The sequence below is a fragment of the Microtus ochrogaster genome, chromosome 6 (genome assembly GCF_000317375.1).
Source record: "Microtus ochrogaster isolate Prairie Vole_2 chromosome 6, MicOch1.0, whole genome shotgun sequence".
Lineage (NCBI taxonomy): Eukaryota > Metazoa > Chordata > Mammalia > Rodentia > Cricetidae > Microtus > Microtus ochrogaster.
The window spans coordinates 20808482-20826481 of NC_022013.1; the positions used below are offsets into that span (position 1 = coordinate 20808482).

At 42.6% G+C, this 18000-nt stretch overlaps 1 protein-coding gene across 3 annotated transcripts in view; it reads left to right on the forward strand.

Annotated features, from left to right (window-relative positions):
- The first annotated feature begins 795 nt into the window (after window positions 1–795).
- Taf1a (TATA-box binding protein associated factor, RNA polymerase I subunit A) overlaps window positions 796–18000 on the forward strand; it is a 27704-nt gene continuing 10499 nt past the window's right edge. Inside the window, exons 1-7 of one of the 3 annotated variants that reach the window (XM_005348306.2) lie at window positions 796–1188; window positions 2369–2548; window positions 5637–5806; window positions 7753–7866; window positions 9829–10027; window positions 11067–11197; window positions 12504–12662. In XM_005348306.2, the coding sequence (XP_005348363.1) occupies window positions 2425–2548; window positions 5637–5806; window positions 7753–7866; window positions 9829–10027; window positions 11067–11197; window positions 12504–12662 (897 nt within the window). In that variant the 5' untranslated portion in view covers window positions 796–1188; window positions 2369–2424. Of the gene's footprint in view, window positions 1189–2321; window positions 2549–5636; window positions 5807–7752; window positions 7867–9828; window positions 10028–11066; window positions 11198–12503; window positions 12663–18000 lie in introns of all 3 variants that reach the window. The other 2 variants (XM_026779955.1, XM_026779954.1) reach the window with 2 other exon arrangements.

An 18000-nucleotide genomic window follows, 5' to 3' on the forward strand; every position in this document is an offset into this window, starting at 1 on the left:
ATATATTTAAAAAAAAAAAGAAAATGTAGTCATCAGCATTACTAAGTTGCTCTGTTAGTGGAAAGCAACTATGAGAATAATTTCCTCTCCCTTGTAACATACATTCTTCGAGGCTGAAATCAGAAAGCTTTTGTGCATGTTCCTTCTCAACAAATTTCATCCAGAATTGTACTGTGGGAAAGGGAAGTAGTGTGTAAGGAATTAAAGATAATGGATTTCTCATTTCTAGCTCCCAGATGTTTGAAAATTATGACATCAGAACATCCCCAAACCCCCTCCTTATTTTTTTGAGATAGGATTTTCACGCTGCCTAACAATTCCACTATCCATCTCCATAATTAATATATATTAAAATAATATTAATATACGGCTGTCAGAGTTCCTCTTGAAAAGGATCCAGGCCGATCCCTAGAACAATCCACGTCGATAAGGAAAAATGGATTCTTGCTCAACCTGTGAAGGCAGCAAACCCCTTAAATCGAATCCTAAAAATTTTAATAAAAATAGTTCCCAAAGCAGCAATCAGAATCAGCTACGTGCCCCCTCCTCACACTCGACTTCGCAACGGAAACCTTGGTTTTGCCACCTGGCACAGACCAAGATGTATATCCGGGCCAAACCATCGGGAACGCGGAAACTAACATCCACATCCGGGTCAGGCTCTGAAGCCTCTCTGTCGCTTCCCGCCCTCCCCCCCGCGGCCACGCACGGGGGAGGGGCGGGGCTACTCATGCGCACTCCCCGAACGCTGGCAGGACTGGTTCTGCGCAAGCTCACGGGAAGCGCTCTCTAACTCGGCTTCCGGAGAGGGTTTACTCTGGCAGTCGGTGGCGTGGGGACCCGCAAACTCTGGAGCCCGGTCGTAGCCGCGCGCGGGGTCTGTGCGCCCTTAGCGCGCAGTGGACTTGGAGGAGGCCTGTAAGCGTCCGCTTCTCCCTCCTGCTATTTCCTGCTGACTTTCTGTAATCTTGGGTTCTGGGAACGTGAGTTACTGGGACTGTGAAGTTTTGGTTACCGTGGCAACCGCCACGACGGTTGATTTCACATTCAGATGTTACTTCAAGCTTTTGCGCCGAACGGCTGAATTTGATTTTTGAAAGCTTAATCTGGATGGAAGGCAGAGAAACAGAGTTTGAGGCAGCTCTTGGGAGATGGCCCAGCAGGTCGTAGCGATTACCGTCAAGCCAGGTGAGGTCGATCCGTGGTGCAAGGACCCCTGTAAATTATCCACTGGCCTCCACACGGGCACGGTGGCCTACCCCGCGCAATAAACAACGTAGCATAAATAAAGGAATTGTACCGAGTGGTGGTGGCACACGCCTTTAATCCTAGCATTTGGGAGGCAGAGGCAGGCGGGTCTCTGTGAGTTCAAGGCCAGCCTGGTCTACAAGAGCTAGTTCTAGGACAGGCTCCAAAGCTACGGAGAAACCCTGTCTCAAAAAAAAAAAAATAGAAATCATTTGTCAACAGGCACAAGACCCCTGGTTCCGTCTCTAGCACCGCAGAAAACAAACACAAAGCGACGCCATTGCATTAATTCTGGACAAATCTGAAGGTGTCCGGAACTAGGGTAGTGCTGTAGGATTGCAGAAAGGAGGGAAATTTGGTGAGATTGTAAATCGTAAAGCTTCAGTACTCGATAGGTTGACAGAACAGGGGTCTTAGCATCTTGACAGTTCTCTAAGCGCAATGGCCTCTGGCTGCGTTTGTAGAGCCATTTATTTGCCATGGCCCCTACCCATCTCCTGGTCGTTTTTGTTACACCAGCCGACCGGTCTGTGCTCTTCATTTCTTAGACTCTTGTTTTCATTTGGTCAAGTTGTATACTTTGTCTAGGTCCTACCGTTTTTATTCCTAACGTGGAAGAAAAGAAGGTTGCTTCCATGATTAAATTAGATAATTTTAGGCTAAGTATGTAGTTAAGTCCCGGCTACTGCTATTATTGTACTTGTTATATTGTGTTGTTAGGTATTGTTCAATTTCTCTCTGTAGCTTTAGGTTTTTACTTTGTACTTAAGGATTGTCTAATTTTTGTGTGTGCTTGACACATAGTTTAACAGTATCCTTTATCTTTTTATGGATTAAAAAATTATGTGTATTAGTGTTTGACTGCATGTATATGCACTATGTATACTCCTGTTGAGGTCATTGGGTGCCCTGGGTTCGAGAAGATCACAAGCTCTTACATGGGTGCCTAGGTCCTCTGTTGTTCCCAGTCTTCTCTTTTTGAAAAGTGGAACTTTAGTTTGGGCTGTTGCTGACTTAACCAGATTCAACTTTTACTTTAAAAGAACTGTGAAATACAATGGGTTCTGCTGCAGGTGATATTTATTAGAAGAAAAGATGGCTATTCTTCTGTTCCATTCAGTTGCCTGAGGATTAACATGTACTGATGCTAACTGATACTCTCGATTTGGAATAAATATGAGCAAATTCTGTGACGAATTGACAAGGCTTGCGGTGGCAGAGCGTGACAAGAGAGAAGCTTCTGTGTTGTCTAATCCTGGAATGCATTTCCCATGGCTTCAGGAGCGCATAGAAACTGTCGGTAAGTGGACCAACATCGAAGCCTTTCACTTTTCATTCTAGGAAGTGCTGAGATTGCACCCAGATACAAAATGAATAACCGAGCTAGTTTGTTCTTCCTCCCTCCCCTCTTATTTTATTTTATTTGTTGTTATTGTTAAGACAGGGTCTTGCTGTTTATCCCCAACTGACCTGGAATACACTTAATGTAGCTCAGGCTGGTTTTGAACTCATGGTTGTTCCCTTGCCTTAGCCTCCAAGTGCTGGGATTACAGATGTGAACCATGATGCTTGATTATCTTGCTAAGATTAGATGGAATGTTTTCCTTTTTTTGCTTACAGCTATAGACAAAAAGGAAATGATAAGAAATCAGTTTTTTAAATTTTTTTTGCATTTAAGCTAATACATAGTCTATATTATGATAGATATATATTTATTTTTAGATTTTTAGTTCTCTTTACCATGCACTTATATCTTTGGCATTGGCAGAATATTGGTCTCTCATTGAGGAACACATACACAGGAATGTTAAGGAAATTTCTGTTGATTCAATGAAGAAAATTCCTTATAAAATTGATTAATAGGTTTAAAATGCATCTTTTTTTTTTTCCATTTTGAATCTAATGTAGATGTAGACAAGGTTTTTAACGGGTTAACTTCTCTTAGACCATGTAAAGAATCAGCGATCCGTGTGCTGCTGTGTGTCGGACCTTTAAATACACCTACACCAGCACTTTTCCTACTGCCCTTGATGCTTTCCTTGGCTCCTAGGATTTAGCTCCCATTTAAAAAGAAGAATTCACTTAATATATCTTCCCAGTAAGTCAGTCATGTGTGTTAGTCCCAGTAAATGTGTGCGGACACTGAATTGCAGAGAAGTTAAACTCTTAAGTAACGATACAGGGAGCAAATCAGGTCTGTCTAATCTCAAATCCTGTTCTTTTAACAATAAAGAAGTCGATGGAGCTTGGCCCGAGAGCAGTCTTCCATTAGGTGACCAAAGGCTGTTTGAACAGATATTTTGCCAGTTTTGTGGGTTAGGTGCCTGTGATTGTTGTGGTCTAAGCAGCTTGTGTAGTTCTTATTAGATGCAGTGTCTGCTTCAGAGGGCTGGCCCAGACTTGGTAGGCTCCATTTCTAATTAGCTTCCAGGTAACTGCAGTACTGTTAGCTTCAGGACCACGTGAGTGTTAAGGCTGAGGATCCTGGGTGTTTGCAACATGCACTAAGTGGTCTGGGAAGTACCTACCTGGCCCATGCTGTAGGCTTCTTCCCCCTCCAGCCCTCCTCTAGATAGGGTCTTGCTGATCAGTCTTGATTAGCCTGGAACTGGCTACACAGACCAGGTTGGCCTCAAACTTGCTGCGATCCTCCTGTCTTTGTCCTGTGATTGATGGCGTGACGGGTGTGTACCACCATGCCCTGCTGAGAGTCTGTGGTCGTTATCTTTTTAACTTAAATATCCCCTATGAAATATGTTCTGTGTACTGTCTTGCAGTACTTATCAAACTGTCTTGACGGTTTTATGGTGTTGTATAAATTGTTTTCTAAGTTCAGTAGTTGCAAGTGAAACATTTTCAGTACATGATGGATTTTTAAAATGGAATTATTTTACGTTAAAGTAGATCTGGTGGAATCTAAATCATAAAAATGTAATATTCTGTTACCAATTTTAAATAATGAATAAAAAAGCTAGTAGGTGGGAGTTTTAGAATATTGATTTTTCTTTGCAGAAAGTATAGATCACTGATATATATGTCTCATATTTTGCAAGCATTAGAGTTTCTTTTGAGTTGAGACATTGTAACTACTGGTTGTAGATAATTGATCAAAATAATATAAAAGCTTTGTTGAGATTGTTGGGACTTAACTATTAGAGTAAATTTATTTATTCATTCATTCACTCATTCACTTTGGTTTTTCGAGACAGGGTTTTTCTGTAGCTTTGGAGTCTGTCCTGGAACTAGCTCTTGTAGACCAGGCTGGCCTCAAACTCACAGAGATCCGCCTACCTCTGCCTCCTGAGTGTTGGAATTAAAGGCATGTGCCACCACTGCCTGGCTTAGAGTAAATTTTAATTTGTATTTTATCTCAACAAAATAGATAAGGTTATCACGTTTTCCTCAATTACTTTGTAAATCCAATGGTATTTATTATGTATTTATTCCCCTTCCCGTGCATGAATACTTGATTTTTGAGTCTTGCTATAGCCCAGGCAGACCCCAGACTCAGTTTTTTTAGCCACGATGGCATTACAGGTATGTGCCACACAGCTTTGACTGTTGTGTATTTTTATTTTCCTGTGGAGGGAACATTTAACATCAGTTCTGTTGTTTCAGTTTCTGTAAGTCAGTTTGGAGGGACGGTGAGTCCCATGAGGGAGTGAATGGCGGTAAAGTTTAAGCAGTGTGTCTGAGGTTCCATGATGATCTCTTAAAAGTTGCTAGTGTCAAGGTAGCGCTTGTGAGGCAGAGGCAGGCAGATCTCTGAGTTTCTTTGGCAGCCTGGTCTATAGAGTGAGTTCCAGGACAGGTTCCAAATCTACAGAGAAACCCTTTCTCAAAAAAAACAAAACAAAAAAACCAAAAAAGTTGCTAGTGTCAAAACAGGGTACGGTGGCACATGTCTTTAATCCTGCCTTGTTTTGTTTTTTTTTTTTGGTTTTTTGGGTTTTTTTTTTTGGTTTTTTTCGAGACAGGGTTTCTCTGTAGCTTTTGGAGCCTGTCCTGGAACTAGCTCTTGTAGACCAGGCTGGTCTCGAACTCACAGAGATCCGCCTGCCTCTGCCTCCCGAGTGCTGGGATTAAAGGTGTGCACCACCATCGCCCGGCTAATCCTGCCTTGTTACGTTCGCCTTTGAGTTTCCAGGTGAGCTAGTTTCAGATTGAATGGAGAGCAGTGGCTCCTTGCGTGAGATCTGTCCAGGATTACGTGTCAGCATTCCGTCCCAGGTCAGGAGACCACTAAAACTTATGCTGTGTGATGTCAGGGTTTAAGTCAGTGGGCTGGACCCTGGGGTAGCTGGGTCAGTAGTACTTGTTGCCCTTGTTGAAGCTTGTGTTGACTGAGTTTTGAATTGCTGAGCTGGAGTCGGCTGTCTTTGTTACAGTGACTGGAGGGAAGAAGAAGAGGGATTTTACTCAGACAACAAGTGCTTGTTTAAGCTTCATCCAAGAAGCCCTGCTGAAGCACCAGTGGCAGCAAGCTGCAGACTATATGCACAGCTACTTACAGACCCTGGAAGACTCGGACACCTTCAAGAGACAGGCTGCCCCCGAGGTAGACAGAGTGGGAGTCTGCAGGTGGCACAGTGGCTGCTGGGAGTTGCGCTTCTAGCTATCCCCACAGTAGACCCTTGTCTCCCCTGCCCTGCTTCCTGGGTGCTGGCATGACAGGCGTGCCCCCACCATGCCTGAATGCGTCTTTCCTTTGTCAGTGTCCCGCTGCATGGAATGCCACACTGCATGCATCCGCCCATCAGTGTTTTCTCTCAGCATTCATGTATGTGCTTTTGCATGGTGCTTGCTGTAATTTCTCTTTGGTGTATACTGAAGAGTGGAATTGTAGATTATATGATAATACTATTCTTAATCTCTTAAGGTTTTACCAAACTCCATACCAAAGTGACTTTTCCACTTTATGTTTCTACCAGCAATATTTAATGTTTTAATTTTTTTACATCATTATTGGTCATTCCTTCATTCATCCACTTAATTACTTATTGAGAAAGTCTTGATCTGGATACCAGGCTGGCTCAGACTCAGGTTTACAGCAGTCCTTTGTCTAAACCTCTTGAGGCTGGTAGGCACAAGAGACCATGCCTGTTTTTTTTTCTTTAATTGATTTTTATTGAGCTCTACATTTTTCGCCTGTCTTTTTTTCTTTTTTTTTTTGGTACTTTGAGTTGTGAGTTAGAATTTGCTCTTCCTATTTTCTGGTGCACCAGCCATGGTCCTCTAATTGCTGTGGACTTCTTAGGAAGTCACCCTCTTCCTGGTCTGCCTGTCTGACCCCATCTCTTTTACTAGGGTTTTCTTCTCTAGCCTCATCACCCTTAACCGTTAATGGAGCAGGTCTTTCTTCAGCTCTTGCCTCCTCTAGGCCTTCACGCTCATGCCCAGCATTCCTGATGTCCTGCTGTATAAAAAGCCAGGTGTGGAGGTGCACACCTCATGCCCCAGGCAGAGGCAACTTTTTCTTGTTTTTAAGACACCTGATTTTATTAATCTACTTTAGGTTGAAAGGGAATAGGTATTTGTTCCCCAAGAAAAACAGAGCTCAAATTCTGTCACCAAAATATGGCCTGAGAACATATATTTCATTAAAATTTGTCTTTTCTGACAGATGTTCTTAGATTGACATCCTTAGTGCGTAGCACATATACTCAGTGTGGATGAAGGTTCAGGGGGTGCAGACATGCCTACTGTCTGCACTTGGAGGGTTGGACGTGAGATTTCAGGGGGTGCCTTTTAAAGAGTACTAAGTTAATAATGGCACTGTTATTCTTACCAGGTGTAATGGTCTGAATGAGAATGCCCCCATAGGCTCTGGCACTTGAATACTGGTTCCTGCTGGTGGCTGTTTGGGGTTGGGGTTAGGAGGTACAGTCTTTTTTTTTTTTTTTTTTTTTTTTTTTTTGGTTTTTTGAGACAGGGTTTCTCTGTGGCTTTGGAGCCTGTCCTGGAACTAGCTCTGTAGACCAGGCTGGTCTCAAACTCACAGTGATCCGCCTGCCTCTGCCTCCCGAGTGCTGGGATTAAAGGCGTGCGCCACCAGGAGATACAGTCTTGCTGGAAGAAGTAAGTCTGTCACCAGAGGTGGCTTTCAGAATTTAAGACCACACTGTTTCTAGTTTGCTCTCTGCTTCAGGCTTGCTGTTCAAGATGTGAGCTTGCTCCTGCCGCCATGCGTTAGTACTGCCGTCATAGACTGACCCTATGGAACGTGAGCCTAAGTACACCCTTCCTTCAGTTGCTGTGGTCGTGTGTTTGATGACAGCAGTAGACATGCCACCAGTACACCAGCATTTTGAGATGTAGTGATTATCACCTAGTAAGAGTGCTGCTTTACTAGGTGGGGTGTAGGAAAGTCCAGCAGTGGTGGTTCCATGGAGAGGGAAAGTTACTTTTACATGTTGTAATCAGGAAAAAAAATCCAAAATTTTATAGGAAGAAACTGGATGAGATAAGGATTTATTATTTTACTCTTAATTTCTGCTTTGATAGATCATTTGGAAGCTTGGAAGTGAAATTCTATTTTATCATCCTAAAAGCAATGTGGAGACTTTTAATAACTTTGCTGACCGGATGAAAAATATTGGTGTCTTGAACTATTTAAAGGTGAGAACGTAGACTTGTAAATTTGTATTTTCAGTGTGTGTTTGTTTTAATTGCCTGTATCAGTGTTGAGTGAGAAAATCATGGAAAATAGATGAGCCCTGTGGGTAAAGGAGCTGGGAGAGCACTCCTGTGCAACTACCTGGTTTCCAGCTACCTTCCATGTGGTCTGATTGGAGCCCTGTTGTCTGTCTCTGGCCGTCAAGCTCAGGCCTTCAGAGATAAAACCGGATTTCACTGTGGACACAGCCAGTTCTCAGCTGTTTGCTGAACTTGAGCCGAGCTGGCATTTTGAGAAAAAGGCAAACTGAACAAAAGTAGGATCTTGAACATGTTCAACCTTTCCTGCTGTGTGGGTATCTTTTCTCCGAAGTCCTGTCTTTAATAATAGGTTTTTTGCAAGAGGGACCGAGACCACACCACAGTATTATAGCCCCTAACTAAAAGCATTATTCTTTAGTAATTTTCTAAATAATTTGTTAATTTTTTCAAAACTATAAAGCTGTATTAGGACTCGGCCACAAGTTGAGTAAATGTGACAGAAACCACACGGCTTGCAGAGCATAAATGTGCATCCCTGGCTCTCTCGGTTTTGTTTTTACTTGCTCAATTTTCTGACTCTGTGTGTGTGCGCGCGCGTGTGCGTGCGTGCGTGCGTGCGTGCGTGCGTGCGTGCGTGTGTGTGTGTGTGTGTGTGTAAGTCTGGAGGTCTGATGTTGACACTAGGAGCCTTTTTGAATTTCCTCCACCTTAACCTATTGAAGCAGGGTTTCTTGCTGACCCAGAGCTCCCTGGTTCTGCCCAGCTAATCTATCTAGCAAGTTTGCTCTGGGATCCCGTATCTACCTCTTGTGCACTGGGGTGATAGGTAGGCTGCTATGTCCTCCCAGCTTGACCTGTGGGTTCTGGGGATCCAGACTCTGGTCCTCATGCATTCTCAGCAGAGTTTATCCACTGAATCACCTTCCTAGCCCCTTTGTTTGTTGGCTTGTGTTTTTCTTTTCTTTTCCTTTTTTTTTTTTTTTTTTTTTTTTTTTTTTTTTTTTTTTGAGACAGTGCCTTGCTGTGTAGCCCAGGCTGGTCTCCAGCTCACAGTCCTACCTCAGCCTGCCTGCCTGGTGCTGGGATTATTGATGAGTGCCACCATGCCCACCCAGCTCTATGGCTATTTTTTTTTTTTTTGTTTTTTTTTGTTTTTTTTCGAGACAGGGTTTCTCTGTGGCTTTGGAGCCTGTCCTGGCACTAGCTCTGTAGACCAGGCTGGTCTCGAACTCACAGAGATCCACCTGCCTCTGCCTCCCGAGTGCTGGGATTAAAGGCGTGCACCACCATCACCCGGCTTCTATGGCTATTTTTGCTTTTGTTTCCGGGATACCGTTTCCCTCATAAACTAAATCCATTCTTGAGCACTCATTGGCAGGATGTTTTCTGTGAGCATATTTGACATGTATGAAGTTGTTAGGATATTGTCTACTGTAGGTCAAGCAGACATAAGATTATGTCATTTAATGTTGAACAGCCTCTTCTGAAGGGTTACTGAAGACAGGTGAAGGAAGCGTCGAGTGACTGACAGCTCAGGCTTCGATGCCTAGTTTCCTCACCGTGTTGCACTGTATTCTGTTACTCTGAGTTATGTAGTGTTAGTTGTTTCTCATGTCTGTCTAAATGTAGATGACGGAGTATGGACTGCACCACTGTCTGAGCTTTCACCTTTTTCCTTTCTTTTCTTTTCTTTTTTCCGAGGCAGGGTTTCTCTAGACCAGGCTGTCCTCAAACTCGCAGAGATCCACCTGCCTATGTCTCCCAAATGCTAGAATTAAAGGCATGCGCCACCACCACCCAGTTGAGTTTTCCCTTTTATGTGGGGTCCTACTGCATAGTTTTCATAGGACTAGGCCAGCATGTGTTAAATCTCCTGAGTTTTTGACTAAGAGTTCTGACTTCGAGGCTTTCTCACTGGTGCAGATCTCCTTACAACACGCGTTGTATCTTTTACATCATGGAATGCTGGAGGATGCAAACAGAAACCTCACTGATGCAGAGGCATGGCGGTATGGTGAAAAGTCGTCCTCTCAGGAAGTGCTGATCAACCTTGTTCAGGCCTACAAAGGGCTTTTACAGTACTACACGTGGTCCAGGAAGAAGATGGAGCTGTCAGAGCTGGGTGAGTCGGCACAGCCAGCTTTCTTGTGGTGGTGGATAGCCGTGCAGCACGGCTCACAGACCTCTGAGTTAGTCCAGATGGATGGAAGAAACCTTGCTCTATGTAGCCTTGACTGTCTGGAATTCACCAGGTGCTGGGATTTAAGGTGTGCACCACCGTGCTCCATCATATAATCTATTTTTGTGTATCAGTTTTATATCCTGCAATCTTAATGAATTGTTAATGCTTATAAAGTTTTTCAAAATTAAATTTTATGTGTATTATCTGCATGTGTGCCTGCACCACATACATTTCTTCTGGTAACTGCAGAGGCCAGGAGAGGGCATCATATCCCCTGGGACTAGGTTTATAAATGGTTGCGAGCAACAAGTGGGTGCTAGGAATGAAACCCTGGTTCTGTAAGAGCAGTTAGTGCTGTTACCACTGAGCCGGCTCCACCCACCTAGCTCTCAGGTTTTTAGTGCAGTTTTCTTGAGACTTTCTGTGTGCCAGGATTGTGTTACCTGAAAGGAGATAAGTTTTGTCCTTGTCAGTCTAGCCGTCATTGTGTTTCCTGCTTCATTGCCCTGATAGAAGCCTGGCATTGCAGCAGAAGTCACGAGAGAGGATGCTTTGCCTTTCCTCAGATTTCGGCAACTCTGTTAGCTATTAATTACATTTTTAAAAAATTAAAAAAATCCAGATTGAGTGAGTCCTGTTCCTAGATTGGTGACTGTTTTCATAACACAAAGAACTACTGAACATTGTTGTGTCTTTTTCTGCCTCTGCAGTGATTTGGTTTAGAGGGAGGATCTTCATTGCTTGCGCTAGTCGATAGTCAGCTCTTAGCTGACCTTGGGTATGGTGGATAGTTGCTGTTTAGAGGTGGCTGGGGAGCTGGGCATCCCATAAGAGGTACCAGTTCTCCTTCACTTGGTAGAGTTTACCAGCGTCCACCCAGACTTGAGCTTTGCTTATGACTTCTCTGAATGAATGAATGAATTTCTTACATTACTATGGCTTCTCTGAATGAATGAGCGAATTTCTTACGTTTGAGCAGATGAGGATGATTATGCTTACACTGCAAAAACTCAACACATGCTCAACCAGAGCTGCAAGACATCTGCAAGTATTTCTGCGCTGCTCAAAACTCCCGGGGTTTGGGACCCTTTTGTGAAGAGTTACGTGGAGGTAAGTAAATCACTTGTTGTAGGCCAGGGTGGTGATGCTGAGGGAGGGGTGTTGCCAGTGTGAGGCCTGCTCTAGGTATATATGAATACTAATATGCTCCATAAGGTAGTCTCGTTTAGTTTTACCCATTTTTAATGGTTTGAATATGAAATGCCCCATAAAGACTAATGTACTTTAATGCTTGGTAGTCACCAGCTTTGTGAGATTGGAACTTTATGTGGTGGGGCCTGGCTGGAGGAAGTGGACACTAGGAGCATCCTGCTTCCATCCTGTTCCTAGTAGTGTCATGTGATAGTACTTGCTGCATGCTTTCATAGAGTAAGCCTTCAGTCATGTCTTGATGGATTCTAGCCCTCTGAACTCTACATCCAGATAAATCTTTCCTCCTCCTCCTCCTTCTGACCTCCCCACCCCACCCCACCCCCCAAAAAACAAAGAAAAAGAGGGTTTCTCTGTGTGGGCATGGCTGTCCTGGAACTCTGTGTAGATAAGTCTGGTGTTAAACTCAGACCTGCCCACCTCAGCCTTTGAGCGCTGGGATTAAAGGCATGTGCCACCACCATACTGGCTAATCCTTTTTTTTTTCTTAGTTGTTTCTGTGAAATTTTTGGTGGCATTGATGAGAAAAGTAGATATACCTGTCATGGCCAGATACCTATGTGAAATAGTGATGTAACTGTGATTGGCAAGCCTGCATTTTTATTGTTGAACATACTGTAAAAACAGGATAATTCTAAAGATTTGTAGAAGGGAGGTGGAAAAACACTAAACCAAAGCCGAGGACCACAACGACTTTTAGAAAGCTTATAAAGCTACCCCAGTGTCTCAGACTCCTTGCAGAAGAACCGAGGGCTTGGGTGCTGCTTGGTACTAAAGAGACCGTTTTCCTGCCAAAAGATAATCTAGTTCCTCTGTGAATCGCTTCAGAGGTAGGAGCCATGGTTAGCACGGACTCCTTCAGCCTGAAGTTAGGGCGCTGAGATCGCTGACTTACACCTGGTCATTAGTGGTCTCTACTTTGGGGACGTGGATTTCTTGTAAGAACAGTTCCTACACTGGGGGCGGGGAGGGGGGTGTCTACATTTTCTAGTAACAAATTTAAGGTAAGAATGAGACCTCATGTAGACCTTTGATCCTTTTTGTAGAAGTTGTAGGGAGCTTTCTAGAAAAGCAGAATTAGTGTCGCTGTTGTCACGTGTGATTTCTTTTTTATTGTTGCGGCTGTTGTTCTTAGCAGTAACTTTGTATCTTATTTTTGTGGAGTTATTTTACATAATTAATGTAAGACATACTTTATTTTATACAGATGCTAGAATTCTATGGTGATCAAGATGGAGCCCGAGAAATACTCACCAATTATGCGTATGATGAAAAGTTTCCCTCAAACCCCAATGCCCACATCTACTTATATGAATTTCTGAAGAGAGAGAAGGCACCAAGAGCGAAACTGATAAGTGTTCTTAAGGTATAGACATTTTCCCGGTGTTTGAATAGAAAGCCATTCCTTATATTGTGACAGCCATAGAAAATGACACCAGGCTGGGGATGTAGCTCAGTGGTAGAGCTCTGGACCAGCATATGCAAGGCCCTGGGTTTACAACAAAGTGTAAACAGTAATGTATGAATAGTGTTCTGTGGTCAGTAGAGAACGCTGCTCCCTATGTGTGCTTTAGGAAGAAACTCTAGCTCCTGAGGAAAAAGGCTCTGCACTCTGCTTGCAAATACTACAGTGATATTTTTGAAAAACAACCGTATTGACATTTCATTGACATACTTTAAGGGCAGTCATTCTCATACATGGTTGTGCTTTGATGAGTGTTTGCATTCACAGGGCTGCCCTGAAAGTGACGTTCAAGAGTACTTCTGCGGGACTCAGGATTCCTTGTCTAACCCCCTAAACAACCAGCCTCTCACATGCCCCCGTGCCAGGCAACCGCTGTTGATTTATTTTAAACCTCTTTGGAAATTTTTTATAAATGCAATCCTATAGCTTTTACCTTATTTTTTGTCTGGCTTCTCTGGCGTAGCATATTTTAGTTTTCTCCATGCTGTGGTGTGGCCGATGCATCATGTGCACATGTGTGTGCATGGGTGTAGAGGTCAGAGTTGGTGTTGTGTCAGCATGTTGCTCTCCACTTTATTTTTACAGTTGATATTAGCCAGCAGGCAGAGCAGTAAGCATCTTTTGAGTGGGGTCCTCACTGAACCGAGCACTCCTCATTGACTAACTTGACTGGCCACTAAGCTTCAGGGATCCGCCCTACCACGTTTATAGGCGTGCACTGTCTTTACATGTGAGTTCTAGGGATGTTAGCTCACAGACTCATGCTTGTGGGTCAGGGCCTCTATTGACTGTGCTTTAGTCATTGGAGACACATGTGAATACATACACAGTTGGTAGTGCTGAGAGTGAGCCCAGGGCGTTACATCTCCTGGGCAAGTTCTCTCTCGCTGATCTACAGAACCAGTCCTTATTATCGTTCTTTAGCTGTCAAGAATAATGCTGCCAAGACATACGTGAGTCTGTGCGTTTCCTTGGGTAGCTAGCTACCTAACAATGCGATTGCTAAGTGAGGAGAGTCTGTGCTTCTTAAGGAACTATGCTATTGGCGTTACTACCATGTGTGAGCAGAAGTTCAGTCCTATCTCACCTGCCTCCATCCTAAAGACTCCATCAAGGCTACTGCAGTGGCTGCATTCGGGTTTCATTGTGATTTGATATGCTGTTCCCTGATGAGGGATGCTGAGCACCTTTTGGGGGTCTGCTATTTCCTTGTGTTTATTAGCTATTTTGTCTGTTTCTTAGGGGATCTTTTTATACCAACTGGGGAGCTTTTATGTGGTTTAGATACAATTCCCTTGTTAGATTGTTTTTCTGTGGTTCTTTGCTTGTCTGTGTTTTCTTTTTAGTCTTCTTGGTGCTGGGGATTGAACTAAGTTCCTTCAGTATTCTGAGTATCCACTGTAACACTGTGAGCATGGTATGTGTCTTAGTTTGGGACACCATGACCAAGGCAGCTCTTTCAATTGGAGTAGCTTGCTTAAAGTTTCAGAGGTTAAGTCTCTTATCATGAAGGGGAGCATGGCGGCATGCAGGCAGATGTGCTGGAGTATCTGAGAGTTCTATGTCTTATGGGGGCAGGAAGTCGACTGACAGTTGCTTGAGCAAAAGAGAGCTCAAAGCCCGCCCCCACAGACTTCCTCCAACAAGGCCACACCTCCTAATACTGCCATTCCCCCTGGGAACCATTTTCTTTCAAATCACCACAATATGTTTCTATTTAGGCCTCTCTGGATTGCATGTGTCATATACAGTTGTAATATGCATAATATTGCATGTTATGTTCCCGTTCAGGCCTCTCTGGATCACATCTATCATACAGTTATAGTAGACATCATATTACATGTTATATTTCTTAGCAGTGTCCTTGAAACAAATCCCAACAACATCCAAATTTCACAGTTTTTCTTTTATGGCTTAGTATATTTTCTTTTAGAAAGTTTTGGCTTTCCAAACTGATGAAGATTCTCTTTTATGTTTCATTTTTCTAGATGTGCTGAATGGTTTTATGCTAAAAGTTTATGGTGGGTTATAGTTTGCGTGCCGTGAGGTAAGAGAGTCAGGGTTATCTTTTCCCCAACTTGGCTGGTCTAGCACTAACTGAAGACTGGTCTTTTCTCCATTGGGAGCTTTGTTTGAGATCAGTTGGCCCTGATGGTATATATTTCCGTCATGTACCAATAGCATGGTTAGTATAACTGAAGAAGCCTTGGAATCAGATGAAAATTATTTAAATTTGTCCATTTTCAAAATTTTTCTGTCTTTTCTGGGTTCTTTTACTTTATATACATGTAAAAATCAATATGTTGCTATAGAAACAAAAGTCTTGGATTTTGAGTCTGTAGACCAATTTTGAAAGAACTGGCACCTTTTCCATTTTTTAAAATTAATTATGTATGCATGTGTGGGGCTGTGCGCATGAGTGCAATTCCCGAGGTGGCCAGAAGAGGGCACTGGATCTATGGCGCTGGAGTTACAGGCACTCTTGAGTCATCTGACATGGTAGCTGGGAACTGAACTCTGGTTTTCTGAAAGAGCAGCAAGCTCTTAACTGAGCCATTTTTCTAGCCTTAAAAATGGATATTTTAATGAGATTGAGGTTTCTAAATAGAACATGGCATATCCTTAGGTTTTTACTTTTTTCTGAAATATTCTACTTTTTGATGTATTATTTTTTGGGGTTGTTATATAGTATTTTTAAAATTTTTTTAGCATGATAGAATATTCATATCAAAATTTAGCACCTTAAGTTTTATAGTTAGTACAAACATAACAGTTTCTTTCTGTCATCACTACAATTTCTGAATGTTTTTATTATTATAAAGTTTCTGCACACATTAAACAGTAAGTTGCTGTTATTGCCTCTCCCAAACCCTGAATGTCTGTCTTCTCCCATCTTAATGAATTTGCCTGTTCAAGACGCCTCCTATAAACAGAATCATGCAGCATTTGTCTTTTGTGTAGTTCGGATTCCATGGTCCCTCCGATGGAGTGTCAGAACTGCCATTCTTTGTAAGACTGAGTGTTTCGTTGTGCTACTGAACACAGTTGGCTTGCCCAGTCATCTGCTGATGGATGCCTGAGTTGTGTCATATCTGACTCTAGTCAGTAATACTGCTGTGAAGATTGATGTGGGGTGTTTGAGTCCCTGCTTTTTGTTGTTTAGATGTATACCTAGGGGTGACATTGCTGGGTGACGTTGTTTAACATTTCGAGGGATCATCAAATGGCTTTCCAGAGCAGCTGTGTCCTGTTTGTGTTTCTGTGAGGAACATAAGAGTCCTGGCCTTCCGCATGCTAGCCAACTCTTTATCCCACCCCGTCTTTCGGATAGTAGGTTATGCTAGTGGATGTGAAATAATGTCTCACTGTAGTTTAGATTGTGTTTTCCAAATGTCTAGTCACAGTAGAACATTTTTTCATGTGCCCATTGGCCATTTATTACCATCTGTGGAGTAATGTCTATTCAAGTCTTTTGCCTTTTTAAAAACAATTAGGTAGGGGTGTGTGTTGACTGTAGGCGTTCCCTCCCTCCCACCCTAAACCTAGGTCCCCCAGCATAGTAAACACATCTTTAACTCCTGAGCTTCAGCCCTTCTGTCTCAGCCTCCCAAATGCTGGGATGCAGAGGGTCACCACCTGTACAGGCTTGAACACTAATTTAGGTTTAAAATAAAAAATTATAGAGAAATGCTATTTTTCTTTCTGCGAAACCCAAGTTTTGGGAGCTAAGAATGCAATCACTAGTCCAAGGGTTGTCATAGCAAAATGAGGATCAGTGCCATGTACGTACAGGTGAAAGCCCACATGAGGGGCTAAAAAGTGTAGAAAGTCTATGTCAGGGCTTGGTGGGAAGCCCAGTGTGTGTGGTTGGAGTCCAGGAAGAGAAGGAGGAATGGCCCAAAACAAGAAGAACTTGAGAGCTTCCCAACTCATGTGGTGGTTATGTGAGTGTGTTCAGCTTCACGAGAACATGTTGACGTCACATAGTACTTGTTTGCCATAGCAGTATATATATTTCAATAAAAAAAATTTGAGAGAGTTGAGACATTCATAGATAAATAATGGAAAACTGTTACTGTAGGAACCAAATTTTAATAACTTCTGTTATTGCTGTGTCAATATTTATTTCTGACATTGCTTCATTGATTTCTTATAAAACTATTAAGAGAAACTGACAAAACTTGTTGTTTTGTTGGAAACAAAGCCAAAGTATCCCAGGAAACAGAATGGATTACATCCCAAATGCAGTTTCCCCTCCCTTCTCTCCTCCCAGTCCCTCCCCACCCACATCCACTCTTCCTCCAAATCCACTCCTTTCTCTTCCAAAAAGGGCAGGCATGAATCCACTTATTTATTTTGTCTGTGTACATGTGGAGGTCAGACGACATCTTGTCTCCCCTCTGATCCCAGGGTTTACACTTGGGTTGCCAGGCTTGGCAGCAAGCACCTTTGCTCAAATTCATTTTTAATATATCCTTTGAATGTGAGATAATGTTACTTCAGATCCTGTTCCACAGTCATAAAATAGTTCTTTGTATTCTTAAGAAATAAAGTCTTTGTTTCTCCTTACTTTTTATTAAAAAACTGTTTAGAACAATTACATGCTTTTTAGCGTGGATTGTTTGAGTTTATTCTTTAAAATTACTCTCTCTGCCCTTTTGAATTTTTGTTTTATGTAAATCTTCTGTGATATTTTCTGACCAATATGTGAGTTCTTTGATTTTGTTTTCTTGAGACTTGGGTGTCATGTAGTTAGAGACTGGCTTCAGACTTGTTCTGTAGCCTGTCTGGATTTGAGGTCCTGATCTCCTGCCTCTACCTCCGGAGTTCTGTGATTACGAGCCCTCGGCCACCATGCCTGGCTTTGTAATTTCTTCTATTCTTTTCAGAAAGCAACATCGTTTAAGTTTTTAGTATGGCAAGCAGAATCGATATGTATAAGATAGAAATAAAATCCTGTCTACTCAGTCTATTTCTTCCTGTGAACCTTGCCATTTTGTTAGCAGGAATTTTGAGAGGGTGCAGGAGAGAGACTGCAGATGAATTAGAGAGAGGGAGAGAGAGAACACATGCCAGAGGTCAACCTCAGGCGTCTGTCTCTGTCATTTCTAGAGTTTTCTTATTTCTTGTTTACTTAGGTAGTATTATATCCTTCTGGAGTCTTTGATGGAGTTGAAGAATGAATAGATAGTTATAGTTTTCCTTAGTTATGATAAAAGATAAAATAGATATAAATATT